The 18442-nt window shown below is 40.0% G+C and overlaps 1 protein-coding gene across 1 annotated transcript in view; it reads left to right on the top strand.

Moving 5' to 3' along the window:
* Positions 1 to 18008, top strand: part of LOC115022782 (discs large homolog 1-like protein) — a 139451-nt gene extending 121443 nt beyond the window's left edge. Inside the window, 9 exon segments of the mRNA XM_029453871.1 lie at positions 537 to 603; positions 5004 to 5103; positions 7851 to 7892; positions 13117 to 13167; positions 13548 to 13649; positions 13734 to 13906; positions 15447 to 15556; positions 15985 to 16076; positions 16269 to 18008. Coding sequence (XP_029309731.1) covers positions 537 to 603; positions 5004 to 5103; positions 7851 to 7892; positions 13117 to 13167; positions 13548 to 13649; positions 13734 to 13906; positions 15447 to 15556; positions 15985 to 16076; positions 16269 to 16375 — 844 coding nt within the window. The 3' untranslated portion in view covers positions 16376 to 18008.
* The last annotated feature ends 434 nt before the right edge of the window (positions 18009 to 18442 follow it).

Here is an 18442-nt window from a genome sequence, read left to right as displayed (position 1 = left end):
TAACGCTCTCCTCATCATGGACTTCCAAGCGGGAGCCTTCAAAAGCTCCAATATATCCAGAACAGTGCCGCTAGGATCCTGATGAGGGTGCGAAAATATAACCACATCACACCCATTCTCCACTCCCTCCACTGGCTTCCTGTCGCATTCAGGATCGAATACAAAATCTCCCTCCTCACCCATCAGTGCATACATGGAAATGCTCCTCCGTATCTCAAGGAACTCCTCCCCCAACAAACCTCCATACGCAACCTCCACTCCTCTAAAGAAAGTTTGCTCCACCCCCCCAGGACCAAGCTCCGCACCATGGGGGATCGGGCCTTCTGCTCAGCCGCTCCTCACCTGTGGAATCCCCTCCCAGAACACTTGAGGGCTCCACAGGCCACCGACTCCTTCAAGAAGGAACTAAAAACCTTTCTTTAAAAAAGCCTTTCAGTAAACTCTTATGTTGTTGTTTTTGTTGTTGTCCTGCATTGTAGCGCCTTTGAGCCTCGTCTGCCGTCTTCACTGAAACACAACCTTCTGTTCTCTTTCAGGGTCGAGAAGAAGGAGCGAGCGAGATTAAAGACGGTGAAGTTCAACGCAAAGTCTCGAGACAGAGGGGTGAGTGTTTCAGCTCCGCTGCAGCAGCGTCACGTCTTAGCAGCAGATTCTTATCCGTGTTATTTATACTCCCATGATGCCTTTTGATGGTTTTAGTCCTGAACGTCTGGATCTTAAGTTCTCACAGAAACAAGCTGAGCTTCTCACCCTATCTCTAAGGGAGACGCCACCCGTCTTGTACCCGTGATCTCATTCTTTCGGTCATGACCCAGCCTTCATGACCATAGGTGAGGGTAGGAATGAAGATCGACCGGTATATTGAGAGCTTTGCCTTCTGGTCCAGCTCTCTTTTCGTCACAATGGTGCGGTAAAGTGACTGTAATACCGCTTATCCGCTTACCCCGCTGCTCCGATTCTCCGGCCAATCTCCCCAAGACCCCGAGGTACTTGAACTCCTTCACTTGGGGTAATGGCTCATTCCCTACCCGGAGTAGGCAATCCACCGGTTTCCTGCTGAGAGCCATGGCCTCAGATTTTGAGGTGCTGATCCTCATCCCAACCGCTTCACACTCGGCTGCGAACCGATCCAGTGACTGTTGAAGGTCACAGACCGATGACACCATCAGGACCACATCATCTGCAAAGAACAGCGATGAGATCCTCAGGTCACCGAACTGCAACCCCTCTCCTCCACGACTACGCCTCGATATCCTATCCATGAAAATCACGAACGGGATTGGTGATAAAGCGCAGCCCTGGCGGAGGCCAACATTCACGGGAAACGAGTCCGACTTACTGCCGAGTATCCGGACACAACTCTCGCTTTGGGCGTACAGGGATTAGATGGCCCTCAAAAGTGACCCCCTCACCCCATACTCCCGCAGCACCTCCCACAGTATCACCCGGGGGACCCAGTCATACGCCTTCTCCAGATCCACAAAACACATGTAGACCGGATGGGCGTACTCCCAGGCCCCCTCCAGGATCCTTGCGAGAGTGAACAGTTGGTCCGTTGTTCCACGACCAGGACGGAATCCGCATTGTTCCTCTTCAATCAGAGGTTCGACTACCGGCCGAACCCTCCTTTCCAGTACCTTGGAGTAGACTTTACCAGGGAGGCTGAGAAGTGGGATACCCCTGTAGTTGGCACACACTCTCTGGTCCCCCTTTTTAAATAGGGGAACCACCACCCCGGTCTGCCAACCCCTTGGCACTGTCCCAGACTTCCACGCAATGTTGACGAGGCGTGTCAACCAAGACAGCCCCTCAACACCCAAAGCCTTCAGCATTTCTGGACGGATCTCATCAACCCCTGCGGCTTTGCCACTGTGGAGTTGTTTGACTACCTCAGTGACTTCCAACAGGGAAATTGACGGTGGTCCCCCATCAGCTTCCAGCTCTGCCTCTACCATAGAGGGCGTGTTAGCCGGATTCAGGAGTTCCTCAAAGTGCTCCTTCCACCGGCCGATAACCTTCTCAGTCGAAGTCAGCAGGGTCCCACCCTTGCTGTACACAGCTTGGATGGTTCCTCGCTTCCCCCTCCTGAGGTGCCGGATGGTTTTCAGTCGACAGCTCTGCCCCTCTCTTCACCCGAGTGTCCAAAACATGTGGCCTCAGATCAGATGATACGTTTACAAGATCGATCATTGACCTTTGGCCTAGGGTGCTCTGGTACCACGTGCACTTATGAGCATCCTTATGTTCGAACATGGTGTTTGTTATGGCCATTCTATGACTAGCACAGAAGTCCAACAACAAACGACCGTTCGGGATTAGATCAGGGAGGCCCTTCCTCCCAATCACGCCTCTCCAGGTGTCTCCATCGTTTCCCACGTGTGCGTTGAAGTCTCCCAGCAAGACTACGGAGTCCCCTACTGGAGCCCCCTGCAGGGCTCCATTCAGGGTCTCCAAGAAGGCAGCCTCTCCTGCCCGTGTCTGGTCCGTCGAGGTCCCTGACCATCACTGCCACCCGTGTGACAGCGCACCCGACCATGAGTGGTGGGCCCACAGGATGGATGGATGGGAGGCACCACGTAGCTTCTTCGGGCTGTGTCCGACCGGGATCCGTGGTAAACCCGGCCACCAGGCACTCACTGTCGGGCCCTCCCTCTGGGCCTGGCTCCAGACGGGGGCCCCGGGCTTCCTCCGGGCAGGGTCTCTCCTTTCCTTTCCCTTTTTTTCATGAAGTCGTTTTTGAACCATTCTTAGTCTGGCCCCTCGCCTGAGACCAATTTGCCTTGGGAGACCCTACCAGGAGCACTAGGCTCCAGACAACACAGCTCTCAGGTTCATAGGGACACACAAACCTCTCCACCACGATAAGGTGATAAACCAACAAAAACCAATGGAGGATAAACTCCTGGTGCCAACCAAGCTTATAATACATTTTCAATTAGTTATAAAACGTACAATAAGCAGTTAAAATCTGATGCAACTCTTCAACGTTTTAAGTGTTTATAATAACGCAGGTATCATGGGACTATAAACAAATAGTCTTCTCTGTAGTCGGACTGTAGGACGAGCTCTGCTAATGTTTGACTAATGTTTAAACAGCTGTTAACAGCATGTTGTTGTTGTTGGTCTTTGAGAGTTTTCTTCTTCACCACTCGAACGTCTCAGCAGCAGCAGCAGCGCCCCCCCCAGCACCTTTAAAAACAAACGTGTGGCTTTAACACGCGTTGCCAAAAACGCCCCGCTCAGCGCTGCCCGCCAACCTGCCCTCTAACAAACCAGACTGATGTGGGGGGGAGAAAAAAAACAACCTGCATGACCCCCCCGACCCCCCCCCTCTCCTCAAAGAGAGAAACGCTTGACATTGATGTCTGACTGTCTGCTGCTCACAAAAACCTTCCTCCTCCTCACCACTCACCTCCTCCTCACCACTCACCTCCCCCCCCCCTCCTCCTCCTCACCTCCCCCCTCTCCCACTGGATAACATTGAAGTGCAGCATGTGATCTAATGTCCCGCTTCCTGCTCATACTAAGTTTAAAGTCCCCATGAAACCATATAGACGAGAATGTGTGTGTAAACTGAGGTGTTTTGTGAAGTGTAAAAACAAAATAGTTTTCTCTGAAGTTGAAGCCACAGAGAACTCTCACAAGCGCTGCAGCTCCACAGAGATTTTTAGCCTCTTTTAGATCCTCGTTTTGGTTTTGCGGCTCGTTTCCTGTCTGGGTCAGTCTCAGTTGTTTTCAGAATAAAAGCGCCTGGTGATTTTCACTTTTGATTATTCAGCAGTATTCACCTAAAACCTGCTTAGAATCACTTCAGTCACGTTCATTTGGATTCATATTTCCCACAGTTATGAGGTGATTTAACATTTGATTTGAATCACAGAAAGGCTTTTACTGCACAGTTCTGAAGATGGTGTATCACCTAAACTTCCCACCCGTCCCAAACAAATCTGGAACCCGTCGATTGTCTTCTCTCAGCTGGGATCCACTCTGTCTGCATGTTTTCTTTCTGCATGCTCGGTTTCTCCTCGCTCTGCTTTTGTCTCTGACATCTGCTGCCTTCACTGTCACTGCGTTAAACTCAGCCTCTGAAACACTGACCAGGACCACGTCACTCACAACTAAGCAGGTTCAGTTTGTGTGCAGATGATACTAAATGTTCCCTCTCGTACTGGAAGGCAGCTGCTCATTTCTTAAAGCAGTCATTGTGAGCAGCTTTGAATAAAAGAGAATGCAGATAGTCTGTACTCTATATATATATATATATATATATATATATATATATATATATATATATATATATATATATATATATATATATATATATACAATAATGTTCCCTACGTTTCATTACAGGAGCCGTGATAAAATGATACTCTGAAAAGGAAACTGTTAATCGAGTGAATAAGTGGAACCACTGAAAGCAGAAGTCGGTCCTCGTTCCTTTCAGCTTTGCAGTCGACTTTATTTAAGTTTGTAGATAAAACTCAACACTTCCTGCAAATGTTTCAAACTAAAAGCCCGGCCGGGAGGATTATGCTCTTTGCACTCTGGAAGGCTTTTAATGTGAAACATCTGCAGGAAGGGTTGAGTTTCATTTGATAAACAATGATAATGAAAAACTAAACTGCCAAATGGAAACGACTGGAATTAAATTGTGATTATTTCCACAGAGCGGTGTCACGAGAGATCTGAGCTGATAATAAATATAGAATTATTGAAACTAGTTGAGAGTTTTCTCTCCGGTTGGCTCGTGAAAGATTTATATTGTTATTATATTTATATATCGAGTTGTGGGTTTGAGATGATCGGCAGCTTCGTCGTGTTGAGTTTATTATTAACATGTTTTATTGTTTAACGACTTTTAGCTTTTACTTTGAATTTAATTTGCCGGTTAGCCACAGACTGTCCAAACCGACATCACACTCCCCCCATCTCCTCCCCTCTTCCTCCTCTCCTTGTTTTATTCCATCACCCCTCCTCTTCCTCCTCCTCTTCCTCCTCAGCAGTCTCTCAATGACAAGCGTAAAAAGAACCTCTTTTCCCGAAAGTTTCCGTTCTACAAGAGCAAAGAGGCGAGCGAGCAGGAGACCAGCGATGTCGAGCGTAAGTATCCCAGCGCGACGTGGCGGGTGGGCGGTCTGTCTGAGAGACAGGAAGAGAGGTCAGCTGGTGGCGGCGCTGCAAACGCACCGGTTGTCACGGCTGGCGCACGGGGCCGGGCTAAGAACGGATGCAGCTCATGAAAACACTGTTGGTCATATTGTTGCAGCGACAGGGTGTGGACTCTGCAGCACCCTGTCGCTGAAAGCTTTCGGAACATTTGGTCTGATTTCCTCCAAAAACCTTCCTCCTCCTCGGAGGCACAATGGCCGCCCTGCAGCCCTGCTGACCGGCTGCGTTCCCCCTGCTCTCTCTGTCTGTCGCTGTCACTCAGTAACCTGTTGTGTTGTTTTCTCCTCGTCGTTCACTCGGCTCCGCTGACCTCAGGACAACAGTGACGACATGCTATCCAAAGGCCACAGTAAGTGTCCCGCCCCCAACTCTTCCCACAAACCTCCCATGAGCCTCCTGGTCTCCACCAAGACCCTCCTTCAGACAAAGATTATCACCAGGACACGACTGACAAACACAAAAGCAATGAAGTTAGGAATGATGAGAATAAAAGTTGTGTTTTGTATCTCAGAACTTCAGCTGGTGGAACAAACGAGTGAGAACATGAAGTCTATTGTTGTATCGTTCTTTATTCTTTTATATATCTGTTATAATATCTACTGTGACGCGGTCATCAAACAGCAGAAATACTGAAACTCTATGAAGGATGAATGAGACGAGTCATGATTTAGATTTTCCATCTGATGGATTCTTGTTTAGTGTAAAACGTGGAGTTCAGATTCGTCTGATTAAACTTCACTTTACAAGTTTAAAACATTATCGTACGTACTTTAAAGGAAGTTTTTAGATCATTAAATCCAGATTGAACTATTGTTCATACTTTACTTGTGAAAGGATTCAGAGTTAATGGCAAATATGATTTATACATATAAGATGAATAAATATTTCCAGGGCTACACAGAAGCTATTAAATACAGTTTTAATATTTAAATATATATTTAAAATTATATTTAGCGTGCAGTTTAGCTCGAGCGCATGAGTTTGTACTGACGTCCTCTCTGGTTTGTCACCAAGGGCCGATGGTGCATTCAGGTGCTCCTCGGCTAGAACACGCTACAAAGAAGATGAGTTCTAGTACTCATCAACCCGTCCTTTGCTTTCCTCCGGCAGCTTTCTGCGTAATATGCCGTCCAGTCGGCAAGTCGTGAGGCGAGGCTTCTGCAGACTGTCCCAAGTTGTTGTGGGAAGTTCTTCTCTCAGATTATATTTACGTTAAAACACATATTTGCTTCTGTGATTAAAAGCCTCGCAGAGATGCTCATGTGCAGCATCACGTTCACAAACTAAAACATTGAAGGAGCTGAAGTTGGTTTCTGGTGGACACGTAGCCTGAGACCTCCCTCCCCCCCCCTCCTCTTCCTCCTCCTTCTTCACCACCGACCGTCGAGGATCCTCCAGGCCGGAGCTCCGCCTCTTCTCTGTCTGTCACAACACTCGTCATCATCAGTGTCCACGTGCTCGTCATACAGCTTCCTGTCGGTCCCTGCTCAGCTGGTGCAGGAGTTCTCAGCTGATCAAACGTTAAACACTTTAAAGTGTTATATTTCTTTAGCTTATCCTTCTTAAATACTGAAGAATACAATTAGTTTGTTTTATAAACACATTTTTAAAACACATGTAATTTTACTATTTAAATGAATAATTACAACACAATCGTAAAGGGTATTATTCTATATTTTATTATCGGATCATCTACTAATTATTTGATCTTAAAAAGTGGAAAGAAAACCAGAAAACATTCACATTGGAGAAGTCGGAGCGCTGATTTCTTTACTCCAAAAGTTACTTAAAAGTTTAATTGATCATCAAAATTATTGCTGATTTATTTTCTGTCTGTTTTACTAAAAAGATGAACTCTGGATTGACTTTGTAGACATTCGGCTTATTGTGATGTCAGACATCACAATTGTTAAATATTCTCAGATGTGAGGTGAGGTTTTATATAAATATATATTTATAAATATATTTGTATTTATAAATATATTTATATATATAAATGTGTATATACATATTATATATATATATATATATATATATATATATATATATATAAATATATTATATTTATAAATATATATAAATATATATTTATAAATATATTTGTATTTATAAATAGATTTATATATATAAATGTGTATATACATATAGATATATATATATATAAATATATTTATTTATAAATATATTTATATAAAAATATATTTATATATATTAATATATTTATACATTTATACACTCATATTTATATATAAATATGAGTGTATAAATGTAAAAATATATTTATATTTATAAATATATTTATATATATAAATGTATATACACATTTATATTTATAAATATAATATATTTATAAATATATTTATAAATATAAATATATTTATAAATATAAATATATTTATATATAAGTGTATGTAAGAATTTCTGAGTTTTTCTTGTAAATGTACGGCTTTAATGGTGTAAATACTGTAAATAATATGTAGTCCGCATCGCTCAGCCGTGTTTCAGGGACACGCAGGAGGATGTAATGTTGGACATGAGACATGAAGGTTTATTCTGTCTGATATTTGATTTATTCTGCTGCTGCTGTTGGACTCTTCGTGTCTCTGGGTGCAAAGCATTATGGGAAAGCGATGCTCCCCCGCTGACCCGGTGTGTCCTGTGTTTTGTTGTGATTGCAGAACATGTGACGTCTAATGCCAGCGATAGTGAAAGTAGCTACCGTAAGTGTGACACGAGAGCCCCCTCTCTCACACACACACACACACACACACACACACACACACGCTGAGCTTCTGTGTGTGTGTTAATGTGTAGCAGTTGGACTATCATCCATGTTGTGTGAATTAAATGTTTTTTGTTTTTTAATGAATGAGCCCATTTGTATTTGCTAATAACCAGTGGTGGAAAGTAACTAAGTACATTTACTCAAGTACTGCACTTAAGTACACATTTGAGGTACTTGTACTTCAGTATTTTGCATACTTCTACTGCACTACATGTACCCAACAGTAAATACTAATACAGCTGAACATCCTTCACATGTACATTAGTTGTTAGTGGACAAAGAATTCATTTATTGCATTTGCTTTTTTCTTTAATAATTAGGTTTTTGCATTGAGTACTTTTACTGACGTTCAGTGTGGTGTTAGTTGTGATGTGTATTTTCACACTTGTTTAAAAATAATTGGGGAAAATATATCATTATATATTGTATATTATTTATTATATAGTATATTATATATTGTGTATTATATATTGTATATTTATTATATTACATATTGTATATTTATTATATTACATATTGTATATTATTTATATATAGTATATTATATTGTGTATTTAGTATCTAGTATATTATATATTGTGTTACTTCTTAGACATATATATATATATATACATATATATACATATAATATATATATATATACTATATACTATATATATATATATAATATATATCATATACATATAATCATATATATATATAACACTACACACATATCATCACATATATATATATATATATATATACATACATATATATACACTATATATATATATATATATATATATATATATACTATACTATATATATATCATATAATATATATACATATATATATATATATACTATATATATACATATCATATATATATACATATATACATATACATATCTCTTTTTTCTTCTCTCTTTCTTCTCTCTCCTCTTCTCTCTTGTGTCTTCTCTCTTCTTTCTTCTCTCGTCTCTTCTCTCTTGTGTCTTATCTCTTGTTTTCTTTCTCTTTATTCTCTCTCTCTTTTGTCTTCTCTCTTTCTTCTCTCTTCTCTTCTCTCTTGTGTCTTCTCTCTTTCTTCTCTCTTCTCTTCTCTCTTCTATTCTCTTTTTGTCTTCTCTCTTCTTTCTTCTCTCGTCTCTATCTCTTTTTTCTTCTCTCTTGTCTTCTTTCTTCTGTCTCTCTTCTCATCTTTTGTCTTTCCTCTTGTTCTCTTTCTTCTTTCGTCTCTTCTCTCTTTTTCTTCTCTCTTTCTTCTCTTGTCTCCTCTCTCTTGTTTCTTCTCTCTTTCTTCTTTGTCTCTTCTCTCTTGTTTCTTCTCTCTTCTTGTCTCGTCTCTTCTCTCTTTTTTTCTTCTCTCGTCTCTTCTCTCTTTCTCTTCTCTCTTTTTTTCTTCTCTATTTTCTTCTCTCTTCTCTTTCTCTCTTTTGTCTTCTCTCGTCTCTTCTCTCTCGTCTCTTCTCTCTGTGTTTTCTTCTCTCTTTCTTCTCTCTTCTTTCTCTCTTTTTTCTTCCTCTTCTCTTCTCTCTCTTCTCTTCTCTCTTTTTTTTTTTTTTCTTTCTTTCTTCTCTCTTCTCTTCTCTCTTGTGTCTTCTCTCTTTCTCTTTCTTCTGTTCTTCTCTTCCTCTCTTTTTTTCTTCTCTTTCCTCTCTTTCTCTTCTCTCTTTTTTCTTCTCTCTTTCTTCTCTTTTCTCTTCTCTTCTTGTTTTCTTCTCTCTTTTCTTGTCTCGTCTCTTCTCTCTTGTTCTTCTCTCTTCTCTTCTCTCTCTTCTCTTCTCTCTTGTTTCTTCTCTCTTTCTTCTCTTTATCTCTTTCTCTCTTTTTTCTTCTCTCTTTCTTCTCTCGTCTTTCTCTCTTTTTTCTTCTCTCTTTCTTCTCTCTTCCTTCTCTCTTGTGTCTTCTCTCTTTCTTCTCTCGTCTCTTCTCTCTCGTCTCTTCTCTCTTGTGTCTTCTCTCTTTCTTCTCTCGTCTCTTCTCTCTTGTTGTCTTCTCTCTTCCTTCTCTCTCGTCTCTTCTCTCTTGTTTCTTCTCTCTTTTCTTCTCTCTCTCTTCTCTCTTGTTTCTTCTCTCTTTTCTCTTTCTTCTGTCTTCTCTTCTCTCTTTTTTCTTCTCTCTTTCTTCTCTCGTCTCTTTCTCTCTTGTTCTTCTCTCTTTCTTCTCTCGTTCTCTTCTCTCTTTTGTCTTCTCTCTTTCTTCTCTCTCTCTTCTCTCTTCTCTTCTCTCTTTTTCTTCTCTCTTCTTTCTTCTCTCGTTCTCTCTCTCTTTTCTTCTCTCTTGTCTCTTTTCTTCTGTCTCTCTTCTCTCGTTTTTCTTCTCTCTTGTCTCTTTCTTCTGTCTTCTCTTCTCTCTTGTTTTCTTCTCTCTTTCTTCTCTCGTCTCTTCTCTCTTTTTTTCTTCTCTCTTTTCTCTTTCTTCTTTTTCTCTTTTCTCTCTTTTTTTCTTCTCTCTTTTCCTCTTTCTTTCTTTTCTTCTCTTCTCTCTTTTTTTCTTCTCTCTTTCTTCTCTCTTCTCTTCTCTCTTGTTTCTTCTCTCTTTTCTCTTTCTTCTGTCGTCTCTTCTCTCTTGTGTCTTCTCTCTTTCTTTTCTCGTCTCTTCTCTCTTGTTTCTTCTCTCTTTCTTCTCTTGTCTCTTCTCTCTTGTGTCTTCTCTCTTTCTTCTCTTTTCTCTTCTCTCTCGTCTCTTCTCTCTTTTTTTTTCTCTCTTTCTTGTCTCTTCTCTTCTCTCTTTTTTCTTTCTCTCTTCTCTTCTCTCTTTTTTTATTCTCTCTTTCTTCTCTCTTCTCTTCTCTCTTGTGTCTTCTCTCTTTTCTCTTTCTTCTTCGTCTCTCTTCTCTCTTTTTTTCTTCTCTCTTTCTTTTCTTTCTCTTCTCTCTTTTTTCTTCTCTCTTTCTTCTCTTGTTCTCTTCTCTCTTTTGTCTTCTCTCTTTCTTCTCTTTTCTCTTCTCTCTCTTCTCTTCTCTCTTGTGTTCTTCTCTCTTTCTTGTCTCGTCTCTTCTCTCTTGTTTCTTCTTCTTCTCTTCTCTCTTGTTCTTCTCTCTTTCTTCTCTTGTCTCTTCTCTCTTGTGTCTTCTCTCTTTCTTCTCTTGTCTCTTCTCTCTTGTGTCTTCTCTCTTTCTTCTCTTGTCTCTTCTCTCTTTGTCTTCTCTCTTTCTTTCTCGTCTCTTCTCTCTTGTGTCTTCTCTCGTCTCTTCTATCTCTCGTCTCTTCTCTCTTGTTTCTTCTCTCTTTCTTCTCTTGTCTATTCTCTCTTGTTCTTCTCTTCTTTCTTCTCTCGTCCTCTTCTCTTGTGTCTTCTCTCTTTCTTCTCTCGTCTCATTCTATCTTTGTCTTCATCTCTTTCTTCTACTTCGTCTCTTCTTCTCTCGTCTCTTCTCTCTTGTGTCTTCTCTCTTTCTTCTCTCGTCTCTTCTCTCTTGTGGTCCTTCTCTCTTCTCTTCTCTCTCTATCTCTCTTGTTTCTTCTCTCTTTCTTCTCTCTTCTCTTCCTCTCTTGTGGTCTTCTCTCGTCTCTTCTCTCTTGTGTCTTCCTCTTCTTACTCTCTTCTCTTCCTCTCTTGTTCTTCTCTCTCTCTCGCTTCCTCTCGTCTCTTGTTATCTTCTCTTTTCTTTTCTTCTCTTTCTCTTGTTCTTCTCTCTTCTCTTTTGTCTTTCTTCTCTCTCTTTTCTCTCTCTTCTCTTCTCTCTCTTTTCTTCTCTCTTTCTTCTCTCGTCCTCTTCTCTCTTGTGTCTTCTCTCTCTCTTCTCTCTTGTTTCTTCTCTCTTTCTCTCTCTTCTCTTCTCTCTTGTGTCTTCTCTCTTCTCTTCTCTCTCTTCTCTTCTCTCTTGTTTCTTCTCTCTTTCTGTTCTTTCTCTTCTCTCTTTTTTCTTCTCTCGTCTCTTCTCTCTTGTTTCTTCTCTTCTTTCTTCTCTCTCCTCTTCTCCTTTTCTTCTCTCTTCTCTTCTCTCTCTTCTCTTCTCTCTTTTTTCTTCTCTCGTCTCTTCTCTCTCTTCTACTTCTCTCTCTCTTCTCTTCTCTCTTGTGTCTTCTCTCTTTCTTCTCTCGTCTCTTCTCTCTTGTGTCTTCTCTCTTCTCTTCTATCTTTTTTCTTCTCTCTTTCTTCTCTCGTCTCTTCTCTCTTGTGTCTTCTCTCGTCTCTTCTCTCTCTTCTCTTCTCTCTTGTGTCTTCTCTCTTTCTTGTCTCGTCTCTTCTCTCTTTTTTCTTCTCTCGTCTCTTCTCTCTTGTGTCTTCTCTCTTTCTTGTCTCGTCTCTTCTCTCTTTTGTCTTCTCTCGTCTCTTCTCTCTTGTGTCTTCTCTCTTTCTTGTCTCGTCTCTTCTCTCTTTTGTCTTCTCTCTTCTCTTCTCTCTTGTTTCTTCTTTCTTCTCTCTTCTCTTCTCTCTCGTCTCTTCTCTCTTGTGTCTTCTTCTCTCTTGTCTCTTCTCTTCTCTCTTGTTCTTCTCTCTTTTTCTTCTTTCTTCTCTCGTCTCTTCTCTCTTGTTTTCTCTTTCTTCTCTCGTCTCTTCTCTCTTGTCTCTTTCTTCTCTCGTCTCTTCTCTCTTCTCTCTTCTTTCTTCTCTCGTTCTCTTTCTCTCTTTCTTCTCTCGTCTCTTCTCTCTTCTTTCTTCTCTCGTCTTCTCTCTTCTTTCTTCTCTCGTCTCTTCCTCTCTTCTCTCTTCTTCTTCTCTCTTCTCTCTCTCTCTTTCTTCTTCTCCTTCTCTTCTCTCTTCTTTCTTCTCTCGTCTCTTCTCTCTTCTTTCTTCTCTCGTCTCTTCTCTCTTCTCTCTTCTTTCTTCTCTCGTCTCTTCTCTCTTCTCTCTTCTTTCTTCTCTCGTCTCTTCTCTCTTCTTTCTTCTCTCGTCTCTTCTCTCTTCTCTCTTCTTTCTTCTCTCGTCTCTTCTCTCTTCTCTCTTCTTTCTTCTCCCGTCTCTTCTCTCTTCTTTCTTCTCCCTCTCTTCTCTCTTCTTTCTTCTCTCGTCTCTTCTCTCTTCTTTCTTCTCTCGTCTCTTCTCTCTTCCCTCTTCTTTCTTCTCTCGTCATCTTCTATCTTTGCTCCGTTTGGCTCCTTAACTCTCTGGGGACGGACCAAAGTGAATGAAGAAATTGTGATCTGTGATAAAACCTCATCTCCTCCTCTTCCTCCTCTCTCTCCCCCCCTCGCTCCTCCTCCTCACTGACCCTCTGTGTCTGCAGGCGGGCAGGAGGAATATGTTCTGTCGTATGAGCCGGTCTCTCAGCAGGAAGGTGAGGAACAAGAGGAGCCATACAGCGACATCATTCTGTATATGAAGACGTAAACATTGAGTCTGTCGTGAATAACTCAACATTTATCGATTCACCACATAAAGAAGCAGAAAGTCGTTTCTTCTGGTTTATCATAAATGTTTGTGGAGCTCTTAGTGGAATCATATCATGTCATAATAATATTTGTAAAAGTAGTTTTAATAGCTAAATCAAATATAATCAAAGTATTAAATGAAGCTTAGTTTTGTGACGTTTGTTGGGGCTCGTGTAGGTCAGTCAGCCTCGTGTCATCACACTGAGTTTATTATTGTACTCTGATTACACGTGATATAAATTCATGTTCCTGGGTTCAGTCTGCTCACTTCCTGTTTCTCCCGCAGTGAACTACACCCGTCCCGTCATCATCCTCGGTCCCATGAAGGATCGGATCAACGACGACCTGATCTCAGAGTTCCCCGACAAATTTGGATCCTGCGTCCCTCGTACGTCCGTGCAGATACACGGCTCGGTTAAGTCAGGAAAACACGTTCACGTATAAATAAGCTTTCCTCCTCGTCCTCTGGCAGACACGACCCGGCCGAAGAGGGACTACGAGGTGGACGGCAGAGACTATCACTTCGTGGTGTCCAGAGAGCAGATGGAGAAGGACATCCAGGACCACAAGTTCATCGAGGCGGGACAGTACAACAACCACCTGTACGGAACCAGTGTCCAGTCGGTGCGAGAGGTGGCGGAGAAGGTACCCACACGCCGTCGGATATATACACAATATTTAGATACAGAATATATATTATATATTTAGATACACAATATATATTATATATTTATATACACAATATATATATTTATATATTTATATACACAATATATATATTTATATATTTATATACACAATATATATATTTATATATTTATATACACATAATTATATATTTAGATATTTATACACAATATATATATTTATATATTTATATACACAATATATATATTTATATACACAATATATATATTTATATATTTATATACACAATTTATATATTTATATACACAATATATATATTTATATACACAATATATATATTTAATATATTATATACACAATATATATATTTATATATTATATACACAATATATATATTTATATATTTATATACACAATATATATATTTAATATATTTATATACACAATATATATATTTATATACACAATATATATATTTATATATTTATATACACAATATATATATTTATATATTTATATACACAATTATATATTTATATATTTATATACACAATATATATATTATATACACAATATATATATTTATATACACAATATATATATTTATATACACAATATATATATTTATATACACAATATATATATTTATATACACAATATATATATTTATATACACAATATATAATATATATATTTATATTATATATTATATATATTATATACACAATATATATATTTATATATACAATATATATATTTATATACACAATATATATATTTATATACACAATATATATATTTATATACACAATATATATATTTATATACACAATATATATATTTATATATACAATATATATATTTATATACACAATATATATATTTATATACACAATATATATATTATATACACAATATATATATTTATATATACAATATATATATTTATATACACAATATATATATTTATATACACAATATATATATTTATATACACAATATATATATTTATATATTTATATACACAATATATATATTTATATATTTATATACACAATTTATATATTTATATACACAATATATATATTTATATACACAATATATATATTTATATACACAATATATATTTATACACTCGTATGCACATTCACAAAGAATACATGATATCACACAGACCGTGTCTCTTTCCTCAGTTTGTGCTATAATGTATAAAGTTTGCAGGTTAAGTGATGAACACTAACTAACCTTGTGTGCATTCTTCTTCATCCTCCCCCTCCCCCCCCTCCTCCTCCTCCCCCCCACCATCCTCCCCCTCCCCCCCACCATCCCCCTCCTCCTCCTCCTCCTCCTCCCCCCCACCCTCCTCCCCCTCCCCCCCCACCCTCCTCCCCCTCCCCCTCACCTTCCTCCCCCCTCCTCCTCCTCCTCCTCCTCCCTCTTCCTCCTCCTCCCCACCCTCCTCCTCCTCTCCCTCTTCCTCCTCCTCCCCCCCACCTTCCTCCCCCTCCCCCCCCCCCCCTCCTCCTGTTGTTTCCAGGGTAAACACTGTATCCTGGACGTGTCGGGGAACGCCATCAAGAGACTGCAGCTGGCTCAGCTTCACCCCATCGCCATCTTCATCAAGCCCAAGTCTGTGGAGAACATCATGTGAGCGGACGATGTTTTGATAAGAGATAATATGGATCTCAGTTCGTGGGACGTCGGATCTCTTCATGTTCGTCGTTGTTCAGAAGAGTGACGCTTTGCACAGGAACAATTTAGCATCTTAACAATAAAATAAAGTCGCTGCTGAACTGAAGTATTTATGGTGCAGCGGCTCCTGTAACGTGGTCACAGCGATGTTCACAATATTCTTATTTATACGCTGCACATACGCGTGCTGCTTATTGTTCTAGCGTTTTTGTGCTCAGATGAGAATAATGAGTTTTATATCATATTAAAGTAAATATATTTACATTTAGACAATTATTCAATAAATCTAGAAGAGAATGTGCAGATTAATCGATGATGAAAGTATTTGTGGTCCCTGCAACGTGCTAACAGTGATTCTTCTTCTGTGGTGTTTGTTCTTGCAGGGAGATGAACAAGCGCCTGACGGAGGAGCAGGGCAGGAAGACCTTCGACAGAGCCACCAAGCTGGAGCAGGAGTTCACCGAGCACTTCACAGGTGAGGGCGCCACCTGCAGGCTGCACTCCGCCGTGCAGAGGGTCCGTTTTACACTTCTGCTGCTGCAGCAGCTGTTCAATACACAACTTTAAACATGTACATGCGCCGGGAAGGTGTGTGTGTGTGTGTGTGTGTGTGTGTGTGTGTGTGTCGTAGACTTCTCACCTGCAGACTTGTTGTGATTCCTTGCAGCCGTGGTTCAGGGCGACACTCTGGAGGAGATCTACGACCAGGTGAAGCAGATCATCGAGGAGCAGTCGGGTCCGTTCATCTGGGTTCAGTCCAAGGAGAAGTTATGAGGATCCTCCTCTAGACCCCCCCCCCATCAACGACCCGACACCAGCTGACCAGAGTGTTGATTTATCTTGGTTCCTTTGTAAGACTCCATTGTTGGGCGCCCTGAGCAGCAGAGTGCAGCACACAGGACGGTTGATGACGTCACACTCGGCACAGCTCCTTAATGTTTAAGGCAGAAGAAGATTTCATCTTTTACTTTGTGGGTTTTTTCCCTTCTTCTGGTTTTGTAAGGTAAGACGGACAGAGTTTTCAGGCAGCGTCTGTCGGACACAAGAAGCAGAACTTTGCACGTTTGAGCTTCAACAGCATGTCGGTTAATAACCCCGTTTGTTTCCCTTCGGCGTCTGACGTCTCAGCTTTTCTTCTTCTGTTCTGCATTTCATCGTTTCTTCTTCTTTGTTTTCGACTCTTGTTTTGCTCCTCGCTGCTGCAGGATGTTTGTGTGACGCTCTGCAGGGTTCCTGCTCTGCTGCTCGGGGGCGCTGTGCACGTTCTTAAACTTTACACCTGATCAACCCGCTCTGTCGGTTTGACGAGGTCAAAGGTCACAGCGGACATTATTCTACTCGAGTCTAAACCTTCGATTTAAAAGTGGTGATAAAAAGGAGAATATTGAAATAAAGAGTTTATCTGAACAACAAACTAAACATAATATATATGTATAAGAAAAGACGACCTCGTCATCGCCCAGATGTAACGACAGAAACTGGAAATAAGGAATGTTATACTTATACTTAACAATACTTATAATCAGGAGAAAATTCAAGACAATGATCATAATTACAAGAAACTAATGATGTGAAACATTATTTAAATAAACTCCTACACATTAAGAGAATTAGAAGAAAATCCAGAAAAACTCAAATATACAAATTATTAAATCGATAATTCAAAAACATTATAATTCACTTAAAATGCAAAAATAGTGAAAAACTATCGTTGACGCTGACGATGACGTCATCGCAGGATTACAAGAATACTTGATCATTAAAACTCATTACGGGAACATTATCTTAGAAGTATTGTATTTTGGGGGAATTAAGATTATAAGAAAAATATAATTTCTCATAATTCAGATAAAAATATCACTTAAAATGTGAAAATTAAAGTAAACAAACATAATAAAAAGAAAACTCTGATAATTAGAAGAATCATCACAGGAAATGATTTTATAATCTTAAGAATTCAGATCTTGTCACGAACAGATTCAGTGGAAGCAGAATTACAGATCTGTTCGTGACATTCTCCTCATGAGAAGTTTTAATTATTGTTATTCTGTGTTGTTGGGAGCGGCGCCCTCTTGTGACGCGGGTTGGAACCCGTCAGACGCGTCCGTCATGTGATGATCTGTTGCCCTGGAGACGAGCCGCCACCCCCGGCGTCCGCAGGAAGTTATTGTACAATGAGATTCTGATATTTAACCCTCAGTAAACTGCCTATTTTGTTATAATGAAAGTCTATATTGAACTTCACTTCAGCACTACTACTACGGGAAGTATTCTCTTTGCATTGTTAATCATATGAATAGAAAAGTATAAAGATATTTGAATATATATTTTTTCTTTTTCTTTGATCACAACCTCCTCTGTCTTTAATTTTCTTTTTTAAGCATAATAAAAACTTAACAAGAAAACAGGAAGTGGTGCAGTGCTCTCTTCTTCGGTTTGTGTGGATCAGCTGATCACGAGTCCCTGCAGGAGTCTTTGAATTCATTCAAAATGTCTTCAATCTTTCAAAAGTCCTAAAATACTCAGACACACAGGAAGTAGAAGTTTTCATGTTCTGGTCATTCAGAGAGTTTAAACTGTTTATCTTCAGAACTCGTCTTCTTCAGACGAGAGGAACATGAGAGTGTGTGTGTGTGTGTGTGTGTGTGTGTGTATAGATGTAAACTCTCCACAGCTACATTACATAACGCCTCATGTACATATTAAACACTTGTAATATAAACTTGTGTTGATGTGAGTCATGAAGTGGGGAAGCTTCATGATATCTGTTAGTTACATGTTTGACTCTGTTCACCTGTAGTGTGTACAACATGTATGACCCTGTTCACCTGTAGTGTGTAC

The sequence above is a fragment of the Cottoperca gobio genome, chromosome 17 (genome assembly GCF_900634415.1).
Source record: "Cottoperca gobio chromosome 17, fCotGob3.1, whole genome shotgun sequence".
Lineage (NCBI taxonomy): Eukaryota > Metazoa > Chordata > Actinopteri > Perciformes > Bovichtidae > Cottoperca > Cottoperca gobio.
The sequence above is the reverse complement of the archived record's forward strand: the minus strand, read 5'-3'. Positions and strand labels throughout refer to the sequence as shown.